Source organism: Danio rerio, chromosome 18 (genome assembly GCF_049306965.1).
Source record: "Danio rerio strain Tuebingen ecotype United States chromosome 18, GRCz12tu, whole genome shotgun sequence".
In the NCBI taxonomy this organism is placed as follows: Eukaryota; Metazoa; Chordata; class Actinopteri; order Cypriniformes; family Danionidae; genus Danio; species Danio rerio.
In genome coordinates this window covers 11245960-11263761 of record NC_133193.1, presented here as the reverse complement: position 1 = coordinate 11263761, position 17802 = coordinate 11245960, and the positions used below count along the sequence as shown (strand labels likewise).

General features: G+C 33.4%; 1 protein-coding gene across 6 annotated transcripts in view; it reads right to left on the bottom strand.

Moving 5' to 3' along the window:
* Positions 1-17802, bottom strand: part of LOC101882457 (voltage-dependent calcium channel subunit alpha-2/delta-1) — a 229543-nt gene that overhangs the window by 21720 nt on the left and 190021 nt on the right. For all 6 annotated transcript variants that reach the window (XM_073930291.1, XM_073930290.1, XM_073930287.1 and 3 more), the window contains 9 exons: positions 15383-15445; positions 13221-13324; positions 9664-9750; positions 7400-7467; positions 7186-7224; positions 7013-7084; positions 4059-4211; positions 3463-3515; positions 3318-3373 (listed from right to left, as the gene is read on the bottom strand). In XM_073930291.1, the coding sequence (XP_073786392.1) occupies positions 3318-3373; positions 3463-3515; positions 4059-4211; positions 7013-7084; positions 7186-7224; positions 7400-7467; positions 9664-9750; positions 13221-13324; positions 15383-15445 (695 nt within the window). The remainder of the gene's footprint in view (positions 1-3317; positions 3374-3462; positions 3516-4058; positions 4212-7012; positions 7085-7185; positions 7225-7399; positions 7468-9663; positions 9751-13220; positions 13325-15382; positions 15446-17802) is intronic.

Here is a 17802-nt window from a genome sequence, read left to right as displayed (position 1 = left end):
GTTTCTAACAGTCTTTAAAACATTTCTTCAGTTAAACAGGGGAATATATGTATAATAGATATATATAGTTTCTTGTTTCCATTGAACACAGAAGATATTTCGAAGAAAGCTGAAAACCTGTAAGCATTGACTTCCAAAGCAGGAAAAACAACTACTATGGAAGTCAATGGTTACATGTTTCTAACATTCCTCAAAACATCTCTTCTATCAAACAGGAAAAATAACAAATAAAAATTACAAAATGTTTCTTGTTTTCGTTGAACACAGAAGATATTTTGAAGAAAACTGAAAACGTGTAACTACTGACTTCCATAGTAGGAAAAACATATACTATGGAAGTCAATGATTACAGGTTTCTAATATTCCTCAAAACATCTCTTCTCTTAAACACGGAAAATAATGAATAAACCTAAGAAATAGTTTCCTGTTTCTATTAAACACAGAAGATATTTTGAAGAAAGCTGAAAACCTGTACCCATTGACTTCTATAGTAGGAAAAACAAATACTATAGAAGTCAGTGGTTACAGGTTTGAAACATTCTTCAAATCATCTCTTCTGTCAAACAAGGAAAATAAAAATAACAAATAGTTTCCTGTTTCTATTGAACACAGAAGATATTTTGAAGAAAGCTGAAAACTACTGACTTCCATAGTAGGAAAAAACAAGTACTGTCGAAGTCAATGGTTAGAGGTTTCTAACCATCTTCAAAACATCTCTTCAGTTAAACAGGAAAAATAACAAAAAAAAACAAAAACAAAAAAAAAAAATAGTTTTTGTTTCTATTGAATGCAAAAGATATTTTGAAAAAAGCTGAAAACCTTTAACCATTGACTTTCATAGTAGAAAAAACTAATATTGTGGAAGTCAATGGTTACAGGTTTTAAACATTCTTCAAAACATCTCTTCTGTTAAACAGGGAAAATAATGAATAAATATTGAAAATAATAACTAACAGTTTCTTGCTTGCACTGAACACATAAGAAAATTTGAAGAACGCTGAAAGCCTGTAACCATTGACTTCCATAGTATTTGTTTTTTTTCCTATAGAAGTCACTAGTTAAAGGTTTCCAGCTTTCTTAAAATATCTTCATTTGTGTTCAACATAGGAAAGAAACAGGTTTGTAACAAGTAAAGGGTGAGTAAATGATGACAACTGTAATTTTTGGTTGAACTATACTTTCAATTCATGCATACAAACTATAATTTAACATTTTATTGTCATCTGAAAGACTCACTGGAAGAGAACTCATGCGAAATACTTTGACACCTCTATTTATACATGTATTTTATGTTAGGTATTTAACATAAAATATGGTATTTTGTATGTATAAATACACTATACAGATTTTAATGACATGCATACGTCTAAATATATACAATACGGATAAAATAACGACAAGAAAATGAATAAAATGGTCAACTACTACAAATGTTGTGATTAAAGTGAAAATGAATGAAATGGATGAAATTAAATTTTTTGTTTTTGTTGTTGCAAAGCCAAAGCTTTCAACCAATCACACACGCTTCTGTTGAGCTTATGAACACAGTAGCCTATCAGACGCATTTGATTAGTCAGCACTGAAAACGCAGATGTTTTTCTGATTGCATATTCAGTCAATGACAGAATTCTGTGCTTTTTCATAATTAAAATCAAAAACAACAAACTACATAAATTATGTATACTGTAAAAATTGTCAAAAAACACAAAGTCAAGACAACCTATATATTTTATGTTGATTTAACTGATTTTAATACGTTAATAATGCTTTAGCAATTTTTTTTTAATTATACAAAGTTTTTCCGTCAGGTTTGCTTGATGTTATAAGTGACGTTAAAGTTGTAAATTAATTTGATTCGGCTAAAAAAATTAAGGTTGCTTTCACACCTGTGGATCGATTCTTTTGTTCTGAAACAGGGATTAAAACTGTTACAATATTGCACTTTGCTCTTGGTGCAGTTCCAGGTTCTAAACAGACCAAAATAGCTTAAACAAGTCACGTGCAAGTAAACTCTCCTCACATTGGTCAGAGTTCCACGGTTTATTTTACAGAGTCCCACTCAGCTGTCAAGCGTCCTTATTTTAATTTATGACGATGGGCAATAAGACCATATAAGCGAAAAGCTGTGCTTTCATTTTGAATGGTGACACCCACAGATATTCATTCATTCATTCATTTTCTTGTCGGCTTAGTCCCTTAATTAATCCGGGGTCGCCACAGCGGAATGAACCGCCAACTTATCTAGCAAGTTTTTACGCAGCGGATGCCCTTCCAGCCACAACCCATCTCTGGGAAAACCCACAGACATCATCACCAGATATAAATTATGGCTTAGACTTTCTCACACATAGCTGTTGGCTGGAATTACGCATTACAGGCTTTACAATATAGAGAGAAATAACAGAAAAACCTAATACTGCTGTTGGGTCAATTTTCCTAACAGATAAACAGCTCTCGTTAATAGTTAACATGCTTTCACTTTCGTATTTGACATGAAACGCACATTTACCTGTAGGAATGACATTCATCCCTACTCATAATTCTCTCTTTATGTAGCCGTATATGCCTATTACATATCCATAATACACTGTGATATAGCCTGGTTCGGATTGCATTGCTTTCTCACTACAATCGATCTGCTGCAGATTTCGTTTTAATCAAGCTGAGACAGCCTCATCCAGGCGATCTTGGGCCGATTGTTTTGGCGCGGATGTAAGTGTGATTGCTGGATTCACATATGCCAAACAAACCGTGCTAACGGGGGAAACACACCCGGGTTCCGAAACAAAAGTCTAGGTGTGAAAGCACCCTAAGTCAGCAAGATATTTTGACAGTGTAGTTTCATTTCACAGCTAGTGATTACAAAATAGGATGTTTTGCATAACTTTCACACATCTAACTGAAATGCTTTGTGTGGTGGTTATGACATGCTTGTTTACACAATTTTTACATATATTCTATTAATCAACGTTAATAATCATTACTAAAATAGTCAAAGGAATAATGCAAGGACTTTTTTTATAATATTGCAGCCCTTCCTCCTCATGAGCTCCATTTATTTCCACTTTATAATTACATACATGATACAAAATGCTGACTGAAGAAATGTTAAATTTAAATATTTGACAAAAAAGGAACTCAATAATGTAAACATTACTCCTGCTGTTTAATGTAAACGTTCATTGCATCTAGTGAGCTAAATTAATTAAACTTTAAATAATTTTGATTGCAAAATGTTCTTTCTTATATAAAATATCTGAAGTTCTTTAATTGTAGTAAACAAAGAGCAAGCATTTGAAGAACTTTCTGAAGCATACCTGTCCCAATAACGTTTGGGAGAGTTAGACTGAGGAGAAGCTGCTGTAAAATTGACCTAAGAGGAAGAAAGTGACAAACAAATGAGAACATTGGAATCCTTCATTTGTGTATTTCTTAGCGATTGGTGTGTTTATTTCTTCTTACCAGACGGCAGTAGAAGCCCACCAGCCCACGGTAAGCAGATCTGCTATCGTTGGCTGTCAAAAACAAATATACAAACACAGATGCAACAGGGTCACTCGACACAAGCCAATGTGGCTACTAACTCACCAGCCATTCAAAATAATAAAAAAAGAAATAAAATAAAATAAATTAAAATAAAATAAAAATATTTAAATAATTAATAAATTAAATTAAATTAAAAAAATTTATTAAATTAAATTTAATTAAATTTAATTATTTTAATAAAATAAAATTAAAATTAAATAACCAAATAAATAAAGTCACAACTAAGATTTAAATATATTAATGATCAAATGCAACTCTGAATCATTAAATCATTTTATAGGTTTATAGCAACCAATTATTCTTTGCACGAATAAGATTTTGAGAATTTTTTTTTTTTAAATTTAAAAATAAAACAAATATGGAAATATGGAATTCATTATGGGTTTTGTTTTTTTTCTGTTTGTTTTTTTTATTAATTAATTATTATTATTATTTTAATGAAACATTTTTAAAAGTACATTATAGACTTGGGTACTGCATCCCTACTTTTAGTATTACTCATTCAGCCTTACCACATATATAGCTCTGTGTCCAGCGGCAGCTTTTGTTTCTCTCTCAGGGTCGCAGACTGACTGGTAGTCGTAGGTTTTATTGAAGGAGTAGAGCGATGTGTTGACCAGAGTGATCATCAAAACAGGATCCACTTCACCAAAGAACTGACCAATCTGCACATCACAGAAATGCATGAAAAACACTTTGGTTAAAACACAAATAGCATTACAATTAAAAAACTAATTATTGTAGATATGTCACACACAAAGATGCAGATTGTGGGGAAATTGTAACCGCCAAAATCTACCATGACTATTTGTCCATACAGTATTTTAATATTGCAATTTTTAATAGTGCAGTATTTTCTCTTATATTTTCCTCCTATAGAAAATATTTCCTTCTTTTTTCTTTTAGTTTGACTGGGATTTTTTTTTAAAACTGCTAACGTCATAATTATTAGCCCTCTTGATTAGCCCTCAATTTCTGTAATTGTATATAAACTTACCGGCCACTTTATTAGGTACACATATCCAACTGCTCATTAACGCAAATTTCTAATCAGCCAATTACATGGCAGCAACTCAATGCATTTAGGCATGTAGACATGGACAAGATGATCTGCTGCAGTTCAAACCGAGCATCAGAATGAGGAAGAAAGGTGATTTAAGTGTCTTTGAACATGGCATGGTTGTTGGTGCCAGATGGGTTTGTCTGAGCATTTCAGACACTGTTGATCTACTGAGAATTTCATGCACAACCAACTCTAGGGATTACAGACAAATAGAGGAGAATGGCCAGACTGGTTCGAGCTGATAGAAAGGTAACAGTAACACAAATAACCACTTGTTACAACCGAGGTATGCAGAAGAGCATCTCTGAACACACGTCAAACCTTGAGGCGAATGAGCAGTAGAACACCACACAGGGTACCACTCCAGTCAGCTAAAAACAGGAAACTAAGGCTACAATTCACACAGGCTCACCAAAACGGGACAATAGAAGAATGGAAAAATGTCGCCTGGTCTGATGAGTCTCAATTTCTGCTGCAATAATCAAATGGTAGGGTGAGAATTTGGCGTCAACAACATGAAACCATGGATCCCTCCTGCCTTGTATTAAAGGTTCAGGCTGCTGGTGTTGGTGTAATGGTGTGGGGGATATATTCTTGGCACACTTTGGGTCCATTAGTACCCATTGAGCATTGTGTCAACACCACAGCCTACCTGAGTATTGCTGCTAACCAAGTCCATCCCTTTATGACAACAGTGTACTCATTTTCTGATGGTTACTTCCAGCAGGATAACGCACCATGTCATAAAGCGCAAATCATCTCAGACTGGTTTCTTGAACATGATAATGAATTCACTGTAGTCAAATGGCCTCCACAGTCACCAGTACTCAATCCAATAGAGCACCTTTGGGATGTGGTGGAACAGGAGAGTTGCATCATGGATGTGCAGCCGACAAATCTGCAGCAACTGTGATGCTATCATGACAATATTGACCAAAATCTTGGAGGACTTTTTCCGTACCTTGTTGAATCTATGCCACGAAATATTAAGGCAGTTCTGAAGGCAAAAGGGGGTCTAACGGGGTACTAGTAAAGTAATAAATTTAATCAACCTATAGTTTAGCCCTCAAATTGGCAAAATAATATTTAAAAAAATGGTAATAATAATAAAAAATATGCTCAGCATAAATGAGTCCACTTAATTTAAAAACAATTATTTGTATCCATTAAGGATAATTAAATAACTGACCATGAGCAATTGGTCACAGTACCATCTTAAGAAATATAAAGAACGATTCATTTAAACTCAAATTAATTATTGCAAAAAACGAAAACATTTTATTTAGTTTTTCCTGATTTTTCCTGATTATTAAAATTTTATTTAATATTTTTCCTCAACATATTAATTTAGGGCGACATCGTGGCTCAGTGGTTAGCACTGTCACCTCACAACAAGAAGGTCACTGGTTCGAGCCCCAGCAGAGTCAGTTGGCATTTCTGTGGGGATGTTGCGTGGGTTTCTTCCGGGTGCTCCGGTTTCCCCCAGTCCAAAGACTGGTGAATTTAAAAAACTAAATTGTCCGTAGTGTATGAGTGTGAATGAGTGTGTATGGATGTTACCCAGTACTGGGTTGCAGCTGGAAGGGCATCTGCTGTAAAAAACAAAAAACAAATGCTGGGTAATTCTCTTTAACCCGACTGCATTTTTAAAGTTTGCATTGTATTCTATTGACTTTTATTGTGTTTTTATTTGAATTGATTATTGTAGCTGTCCTGTACATTGACCTTGAGTGTCATGAAAGGTGCCTTTAAATAAAATGCATTACTATTATAATTATTATAAGTTGGCGGTGCATTCTGCTGTGTCGACCCCTGAGGGATAAAGAGACAAAGCTGAAGGAAAATAAATGAATGTAAATTAATTTGGGTATACTAATTTAACTAATTTAACTAATTTAACTAATTTTTATTTATACTAATAAAAGGTTTATGTTGTTAAATTAACTCTAGTTTTGGCTTTGTTACTCATTCATTCATTTTCTTTTCAGCTTAGTCCATTTAATAAACCGGGGTCGCCACAGTGGAATGAACCGCCAACTTATCCAGCACATTTTTTACACTGCGGATGCCCTTCCAGCTGCAACCCATCACTGGGAAACACCCATGCACTCTCATTCAAACACATACACAATTTAGCTTACCCAATTCACTTATACTGCATGTCTTTGGACTGTGGGGGAAACCAGAGCACCCGGAGGAAACCCACGCGAACATGGGACAAGCATTTAAACTCCACACAAAAATGCCAACTGACTCAGCCAAGGCTCAAACCAGCGATCTTCTTGCTGTGAGGCGATCGTGCTACTCACTGCACTACCATGACACTTGGCTTTGTTACTGAATAATCTAAAGTATATGGACAAATATACTAGTGTAAAACCAAATCTACACCCTTGACCCTACCTGCTGAATGTATTCCTCCTGATTGGACATGAGCAGAAAGCCTCCATCATCCAGAATCACACAGTCCACTTGCTGAGAAGTAAAAGCAGCCATTCATCAGTAAGTCAGAGTGAAAACAGCTTCAGATAAGTGAGTACAGAGGTCAGATCAGCATGAAGCAGTCAGAGCCGTACCTTATCATTCCTCAGGCACCCGCAGATCTCATCCTTACACTGCAGAGAGGAAATTATGACAGGAGAGAAGCCAGAATTCATCAAACAAGTCTTTTACAGCGTTTATTAGAGCGGGTCAATTCATCTCCGCTCTCAGACGGCAGTATCTGCAAGCGTTTGGGACTAAACAGCTTCCACATGTGCAGATAAGGAAACAGGGCTCAGTTCTGCTTACGTTTTTCTTGGTGGTGGCATTGATGAAGCTGTTCATCCAGGCTGACACGTTCAGTTTCACTCCCACCACTGTATAACATAAAACACACACACATGAGCGCGGGCAAACACAAGCACACACACGTACAAAACACACACATTCTCTTTGTCTCACACACACACTCGCTCTCTCTATCTCCTTCTTTCACACACGCATACATCCATGCACTCACACACAGTGTCACCTACACAGACAAATGCGCGCACAAACACACACACACACACATACACACACGCATACACACACGCACACACGCACTCACACTCTCACATACACTCAAACAGACACAAGCACACAATCTCTGACTCACTCTCACAAACACACTCTCTCTTTCACGCACACACACACACACACACACACATACAGACTCAAACTCAGACATATGGACACACATGCTGACTCACTCACACACATACTCTCTCTCTCCTTCTCACACATACACATACATTCACGCACTCACACACAGTCTAACCTACACAGACAAATGCGTACACCAACACACACACACATGCACACACACGCACACACGCACTCACACACACACGCACACTCACACACTCACACTCAAACAGACACAAGCACACAATCCCTGACTCACTCTCACAAACACACTCTCTCTTTCACGCACAGACACACACACACACACACATACACACTCAAACTCATTTATTTATTTAAAAAAATGTAAATAAATAAATGAATAAATTAATTAATTAAAATAAAATAAATAAAAAATAAATAAAATTTAAAAATTAAATAAAATAATGAAATTTAAAAAATGCACACACATGCTGACTCACTCACACACACATACTCTCTCTCTCCTTCTCACACACACACATACATTCACGCACTCACACACAGTCTAACCTACACAGACAAATGCGTACACACACACACACACGCACACATTCACGCACTCACACACACAGGATAACTGATGAAATATTCAGCTGCTGACTGGATGCAGTGTCAGGGTCAGATGAAGATTAAAGCTCTGAAATATTCATGTCTGAACAGATCATTAGTCAGAACTTCTGCATCAGAGATGAATCATTACAAACACAAACAACTTTCAGAGTGAACCTATTTAGCTAGAAACACACCGCTGACATTACTACACATTACTGCTGCTGTTTATTATGATAATTATTTTTACTTAACCAGAGAGGAATGACTCTACTACTCGTGGAAATCCCTGATTATTCACTACAAACAGATGTAATAACAGAACACATTGAAAAACTTACAACATTAAACTTATAATTTATTTGAAAACAGTTACACATTTCAAAGGTTGAAGGTTTGTGTAAGATTTTTTATGCTCACCAATTGCATATATTTGTCAGAAAAGTACAGACATTAAAAAGAAAATAATCCAAAATAACAAATTTAAACTGTATATATTAAATTGCATTAATAAAGATTAAATTAAAGGTTTAGGAATAAAAAAGAAAAAAAAAAGAAAGTATATATATATATATATATATATATATATATATATATATATATATATATATATATATATATATATATATATATATATATAATAAAAAAGTAAAATAAAATAAAAAATATATACAATAAATAAATAATTAAAATAAAACAATAAATTAAAATAAAACAAAATAAAGAAACTAAATGATAAAATAAAAAAATTTAAATAAATAAATAAAAATAAAATAAATAAAAAATAAATAAAATAATGAAATAAAAAATATAAAAGAAATAATAAATAAAAAATTTAATAAAATAAATAATAAAATAAAAAATAATAAAAATAGAAAAATAAAACAAATAAAGAAAAATGAAAAAAAAAAAAAATAAATAAAATAAAATTGTATAAAAATTTAATAAAATAAAAATTCGGACCAGTTATGTAATAAAATAATCGAGTAGCATAAATAGCAATTAATATATTTTTGGAAATATATAATATAATTTATATAATATCTAAAAAAAATAAAATAAAACAATTTAATAAATAATAAAATCAAAAAATATAATATAAATGTAAAAAATTAAGGTGTGTTTGTTGTTCACTATAATGAATAACAATACAGCACATATAGCAATTAATTTTATTGTAAAATCTAGCATTTCTTTTATGTTTTTAATTAAATAAAACAATGTTAAACAGTAAAAAGAAAAAAAAAAACACTGTAACAGTATATATGTATTTACTATCATTTGAAGGGCATGTGTAACTGATTTTAAAAGCTCACCCGCTGGTTTTAATTTTGCTCCATCAATATCCAAATCCACTGCTTTACTGACAAGGATACCAGACTCATAACCAGACTCTCTGCTCTCTGTTTCCAGAAAAAAGAAGACACAAATCCACAACAAGGTCACACTGACATTCTTTTGCTCTGTTTCATTAAACTAATTCAATCAGCCATGATTTGAGTATAAAAAATGCTGTTGCTGCAATCCTTCTGACAACACCTGCCAAGCAAGACATTACATCTGATATCCAAAAGTAAATAAGAGGATTTCTATCTGCTTTCACCTTCAGCCTAAATGCTAGAACATTCTGTAAACCCCAAAACCAGGCATTCCCAAAGGCTTACAATACTGGCCAAAAGTTTGGGATCTGTACAATGTTTTAAGGTTTTAAAAGAAGGCTGTCCTGCTCATTTATGCAGCATGTATTTAAAATACAGTAAATAAATACAAATTGTGAAATATTATTATGTAACAAAGTTTCAATTGTGTGGGTGAGGAAAAAGACAAGGTCGGCAACTCAGGTAAGATATATATATATATATATATAAATATAATGTAACTTTTCAACTAGAGGACGTATAGCATACTTTCTCAGGCTCATCGTCTCTGCATCCCAATCACTGCAAAGACACAGATGTTAGTAATATTCTTGATTTTACCTACTTTTCAGCCACCGGTCCCCCTTAACGTTTAACCATGCCCTGTTTGTAATATATTATAATATTTAAGATAATTGTTTACTTATTAAATGTTGCTTATAAATGTAATTTATTGTATAATAAATTATAATAAACTTATAATACACCCTTTTCGCAATGACGTCACTTCACTTTCACCTATCCACAATGCAGTGTGTTTTTAGTTCCAGTTTACCATTGAATGAATGGGATACTTCTCTGAAAAATTTACAGCTGAAAATTCAAACGTTGGGGGGGGGTGGGTGAAACGGTGGCTCAGTGGTTAGCACTGTCGCCTCAAAGCAAGAAGGTCGCTGGTTCGAATCCCAGCTGCGTCAATTGGCATTTCTGTGTGGGGTTTGCATGTTCTCCCTGTGTTGGCGTGGGTTTCCTCTGGGTGCTTCGGTTTCAAAGACATGTGTTAGGTGAATATAATAAACTAAATTGGCCATAGTGTATGTGTGGATGAGTGTGTATGGATGTTTCCCAGTACTTGGTTGCAGCTGGAAGGGAAGTTGGTGGTTCATTCCACTGTGGTGACCACTGATAAATAAAGGGAGTAAGCCGAAGGAAAATAATTGAATGAATGAACGAATGAATGAATGAACGAGTGAACGAATGACAGGAAAAAGAAACATTTCAAACTTCAATAAAGAAATATAATCACATTTCACATTTCCAGTTTTTACTGTATTTTGGATTAAATAAATGCAGTTTTGGTGAGCAGAAAAGGCTTAGTTTAGTATTCATTTGTCCTAACATAGGTAAATTATGTTACGTACTGCAGGTTCTCATGCAAGTTTTGGAAAATAAAATATAAAACTAAAGTAATTATTTTATGGACACATTCATTTGTTCAAAGTAAATGTAATACATGAATAAATATACCAAAAATGCTGCTATTAAAAAAGACTAACATGTATCACAGCTGCCAAAAAATAGTATGAAGCAGGAGAAAGGTTTTCAACCTTGATAATTACAGGAATCATTATTCACAATGATGAGTATATCAGTTATTGATCATAACAGAACAGCAAACCAGCATATAATTCAGCTTAAAGATTTCTAAAGGATCACAAGACACTGAATACTGAAGTAAATCCAGCTTTTTAACACATAAATAAATTAGATTTTAAACTACATAACAAACTATAACCATTGAGTATGTTTACATGGACACCAACAGTCCGATTTGGAAACGCTTAAAACAATAATCTGATTAAGAGTCTACCAAGTAAACAGCCATTTTTAATTAAATTAATCTGATCAAGATTATAATTGAACTAAACAAATCAGATTAAGACATGTGGAGTAAGGTGATTTAAGTCGCATAATTAAAGTGCAGTACAGACATAAACTATTATCATCATGTAGGATTTTCACCATATTTCATGTTTTCTGATAGGATAAATTTTACACACAGCTGTTTGACACTATTTTCTGTCACTATCGAGTCAGTAAAGTACCCCAGACACACACTCAGTGAAATGCGTAGGTTTTTTCTTTGTGAAATTCCATTAAAACAACACTCTTCCAGCAGTTCATACTCGCATCCAATATCTTATTTGCCATGAGGGGCATGTATGAAATGTTCCTGAATGAAAGTGAAAGTAACAAACTGCAGTTCAAGGCGACAAATTAAAAATGAAATACCCGAAATTACATGAAACTCATGTAGTTCTTTTCTAAAACAAAATCTGTCAGTGTTATTTTCAGTCTCTCATCTTCAGCGCTTCACATTTTTGCGGTTGTAGCTCCTGTCACCCAAGGTAGAAGGCATTGACAAAGGGATTGACAGCTGATAATAACCAATCATTTGCATTCTGTTTTAGAGCAGTGGACCAATAAGAAGAGCACAAAGGTGGGGCAAGCATTGCAGGGCTTTTTTTTTTTTACTTCATCAAGTTCACATAACAACTGTTTATCTTTTCCTGAGTGCTGCATTTGCCGTTCTTAAGTGCAAAGATGCATTCTGCATAAATGTTTCCTAAATTCACGCATGAGGAGGATTTTGAAGTGAAAACAGAGAAAATGCATGCAATCGCCCAAATGCTTCTAAATATATTTTAAGGTTGCATAAATAAAATTTCGGGCGCATATGCAACCAAAACAGTTGAGCACTAGTATCTTTACTTGTTATTATTTCCTCATAATAATAATACTAATAAAAAAAGGGAGTTATCATCAATCACAACAATAATTACAATGAACTCCAAACAAAGTCTCCTCCACCAGCTGTGGGAAAAGCCATTATAACGATACAGATCACTGCCTATTCATGCCAGAGTCACGCGGAAAAAAAAAGTGATTGACAGGTGGTTATTTGCGTGTAACTTTAAGAGAAAACGTGGATAGGGCGGTGACGCAATGTTGTTCGTTTAATTATATGTTATAACATGTAAAACGAGAACATGAAAGGAACATTCAAAAAGTAACTCATGTTAAGACCTTAATCATATTATTGTCTTATTTAGATTGAGGCAAATAATTTGATTACTGACGCCCATGCAAACGTCACCATATTTTAGTGTATTTTGTATCAAATAAATGCAGCTTAGGGCACAATATACTTAATTTAAAGCACTTAAAAATTGTAATGATCCTAAACATTTGGATCGTAATGTACATTTTGGTGCATGTGTGTTTCTGGAGCATGTGTGTGTGTGTTATTGGTGCAGACCACACGTGCGTGGATGCGAGGTAGCCTCATTGAATGGTAATCCCCCAGTAATATAAGCTTTCTCCACCTTGGCAGAAGATCTGTAGGTGTGTGTTTTAGAGTAGATGAACAGCTGTCTCAGTAAAGCTCCGTGCCAAAGAGAGCACACGTCTGTCCAAATGTTCCGGAGGAGCGGTTTTAAGTGTGTGTTTCTTACTGTTGACGTATGGGGCAGTGAAGATGTAGATGTCATTGTCCAGACTCCTTTTGTAGAAACTCGAGTCGTACGTTTCGGAGTTTTCACCCCATTCCTCACCAGCACTGAGGAAGAAGCATTGTAAACATTAAATCATTTCAGTGATCAACAATTAATGATAAATTGAAAAAAGTTCAAATGTGAATCAAAATAACTTGAAAAAAATCATTAAAGAATTACTTAACTTTTTAATATTTATTCCTTCTTTCATTCATTTTTTATTTTTATTTTTTTGGCTTAGCCCCTTTAATAATCTGGGGTCACCACAGGCTCGAACCAGCAACCTTCTTGCTGTGAGGCGACAGTGCTACCCACTGATCCACTGTGTCGCCCCATTTTAATTTTCATATGTACATATTTAATTAAAACAAAGTCATAACTAAATACAACCGTAACTAACATATGTAAATTATATGACTGACTGTTGATCACATGCAAGTCTTTGAAATATAATAAAAATGTTTAAATAAAATAATATATATATTTTATTATGTTGTGTGTGTGTGCGTGTACGTGTGTGTGTGTGTTTGTGTGTGTATAAAATAAAACAATATAATATAAAATAATCAAACAATAATATAAAAGTAAAGAATCTAAATAACTCTAAATTAAAATCTAAATAACTCTCAAATTACATAGACCAGAATTTCCTCTGTAAAATAAAATAATAAAAGAAATATCAAAATTAAATTTGTAGAAAAATATAAAAAATTACATTAAATAAAGATTTACCTAAACACCTAAAACTTGGACAGTTTAAAATTATATGAACCAAAAAATAAATAAATAAATGAAATAAAAAAAATAAATAAATAAATAAAATAAATTAATTAAAAATAAAATAAAAATTAACCAGAATAATAAAGTAAATAAAATTGTAACAAATATCAAAATAACATAAAATAAAAATAACCTGATTAATAAAGTAAATAAAAAATGTAATAAAAAATAAAATAAATAAAATAAAACCAGATTAATAAAGTAAATAAAAAATGTAGATAAATAAATAAAATAAAAAATGAAAATAATAACCAGATTAATGAAGCAAATAAAAATGTAATGAATAAAAACAAAATAAATAAAATAAAACAAAATAAAAAACAAAATAAAGATAACCAGATTAAAAGAAAATGAATAAATAAATGAAAATAAAATAATATAAAATAAAACAAAATGAAATAAAATAAAATAAAAATGAATAAATAAATAAAATAAAAAACAGATTTAAAAAAAGTAAATAAAAATGTAAATAAATAAATAAAATAAAAATAACCAGATAGGCCTGAAAATAAAATAAATAAATAATAATAAATAAAATAAAATAAAAATAAGTAATAAAAAATTTAATATAATAAAAATAAACAGATTAATAAAGTAAATAAAAATAAATAAATGAATAAATAAATAAAAATAACCAGATTAATAAAGTGAATTTAAATAAATAAATAAATAAAATAAAAATAACCAGATTAATTAAGTATATATATATATATATATATATATATATATATATATATATATATATATATATATATATATATATAAATAACTATTAAATGTACACTTTATAGCCCACACTAACACTCATATATTAATAATAAATTACATAAAAACCAAATAATTGCGAAAAAATGCAGCCTTTTCAATCAAAAAAATTTTTAACATGAAACAAACAAATTAACAGTATGTTAAGCATTATGTTCAAGCTACTCCTTCCCAGAAAATATAAACAGTAATCAGAGAAATGGCAGTATCTGGCCCTGAATGCTCAAAAAATAAGAAGATAAGGACAAACCAAACGAATGCTTTTTGAGTTTGAAAGTGAGTAAATATAAAAGTGATGATAGAGCCTGCGCCACTTTAGCTTTTTTAACACAGTCCTGCTGTTTTACACCAGTGGAGTAAGTTTATGAACTCAAGCAGATTTAAGCTAATAAAGACAGGAGCTGCACATGGATCCCATAAGAAACCTCCGAAAGCTTGTCTCTCCGGCTCTAGTGCGCAGACCCCGCGGGGCTCGCCGACAGAGGAAAGATTCAGAAGAATTTAGCATCTCACACACACATGCACACATGGGGCTGAAAAAGGTGCACATATTTCACACAACTGCCAATGAGACGTACCTTTTCGGATACACACGTGTGATGCCTCCATCTGTAGCCACAAAGCGGGCCAAAACTCCATCTCTAATACAATGGGAAAAAACAAAACATCATTGTCTAGCAAAACGTTTAATGGTTTCAATTGGTTCTGGCATTAAGCTACAAATCAATATTTAGTCTTAAGAAAATAAATGTTAACTCGCATTGTTTGATGGTCAGAATTGAACATATACAGTATACTGAACTTTAAACTGCTTAATAAGACCTAATTAGTTAATGATAATTGAAGCTGAATGTATGATTTAGGAGGTGGAGAGGGTCAAAAATTTATAGTAGTCTTTAAAGAGAACCTAGGTTACAGCTTTGTTCAAATTTAATACAAGTCTTTTGCGTCTCTAGAATGTGTATGTAAAGTTTCAGCTCAAAACACCCATCAGATTTTTCATTATAACTTTTACTAGATCCTGTTTTATACATCTTTCCACTAGGGGGTAGTTTTGTCGTATTGCGACTTTAAGGCGAGTTCTCTCTGCCTACTGTTTCTACATGCCTGTCAACGTGCCTTAAATCTCCTCCCATGGCTGCGTCAGACAACAGACAGACTTAAAGGAAATTGATTTCAAGCAGCGTTTGTGAAAAATACTACAGTAAGAACTTTGCCAATGAGTATTTGTTGTGCAGTTGCATTGATGAGTGACACGCAATATCGTTACAAAGTTCACGCGCACACACACACACACACACACACACACACACACACACACACACACACACACACACACACACACACACACACACACACACACACACACACACACACACACACACACACACACAGACAGACAGACAGAGCGCGCTTAGCTTAGCACTGTTTTTGCACACAAATGTGTTAGGGCACAGGCTAATCTCCACTGCTGTATGGATATCTATTATGTTATTGTACAAAAAAAACCTGACTAAATGTCCACAAATGTCCAAAAATTGAAGCCTCTTCTTTCATAATTGTTTTGACACGCGGCTGTGCTGATGAAGTAAAGCTGAAGTAAATCGCTGTACTTCATTACAAACATGCACATTTTAAACATTTTAAACATGTGAACCTTACTCTTGATCATATTTGATGATAATTGATTCCCGGTAGTTTTTCGCACGTCTGGTCTTGTTGACATGATTATACATTTTACTACCGGGACATGCTACGTGAAGCTGTCAATCAATTCGGTGGGCGGGGGGACCGCACTCCTGCATCAAATTGCGGTCGGTCTGAAAATGTTGTTTTATGTTGTTAAATTGAAAAAAAAGGATTGGGTGTGTTTATTTCACCCCAATGTGACGGTCTATACACTATATATACACATATGTCTGTCCAAACAGCTTGAAAAGTAGAGTTTTCACCATAGGTGCCCTTTAAATTCCACATGAAACAGATACTTTTCGTATTGTGATGCAGTTCCTAGAGCAGGGGTTCTCAATCCGGGCACTGGAGGCTCCAACCCCAATCAGACACACCTGGGGTAGCTAATCAAGCTCTTAAGCTGCAGTTAAACTGCACTTTTTAATATATATATATATATATATATATATATATATATATATATATATATATATATATATATATATATATATATATATATATATATATATATTCCTCCACAGCGGAATGAACCGCCAACTTATCGCAACCCATCTCTGGGACACACACACACATTCACACACATATTCACACACACACTCATACGCTATGGACAATTTAGCCTACCCTATTCACCCTAACCGCATGTTTGGACTGTGGGGGAAACCGGAGCACCCAGAGGAAACCCACGCGAAAACTGGGAGAACATGCAAACTCCACACAGAAATGCAAAATATATATATATATATATATATATATATATATATATATATATATATATATATATATATACACACACACACACACACCCACAATCTAAAGACGCCACACACACAATCTTACGCCGGTTACATAACGCATGAGCACCATGGCTTTTTTTTGGCATGCATGTTCACAACCGGGACTCACATCGGGAGCAGAGCAGCGCATCAGAAGCGGTGCGTGAGGCACGCGGGTATGTTTTTTTTTTTTTGCCCACATGCTCAGTTTGCTTTTTGATTTAACAGCGTTGCTTTCATTAGCCTTGGTTCAGTTGCACATAAAGATTAACATCTTTATTCTGGGATTACCACTCTTAATAAATACACTTGCATATAAAGTAAATCATATATCAAAGCATTTACTGGGGCACTGGCGATTTTGAATGGGGTCTAGCGATGCCCCTGATTCAAACTCAAAACCTCTGCAGCACAGTTACTCTGTGCAAACACGCAGTCAACTAGGCTATATGAGAGTTTTTTCTAACCCTTTCAGTCAAATCCAGATTTGCCAGGTCTTAAAACGCTTTTGAAATGTTCGATGCTTTGAA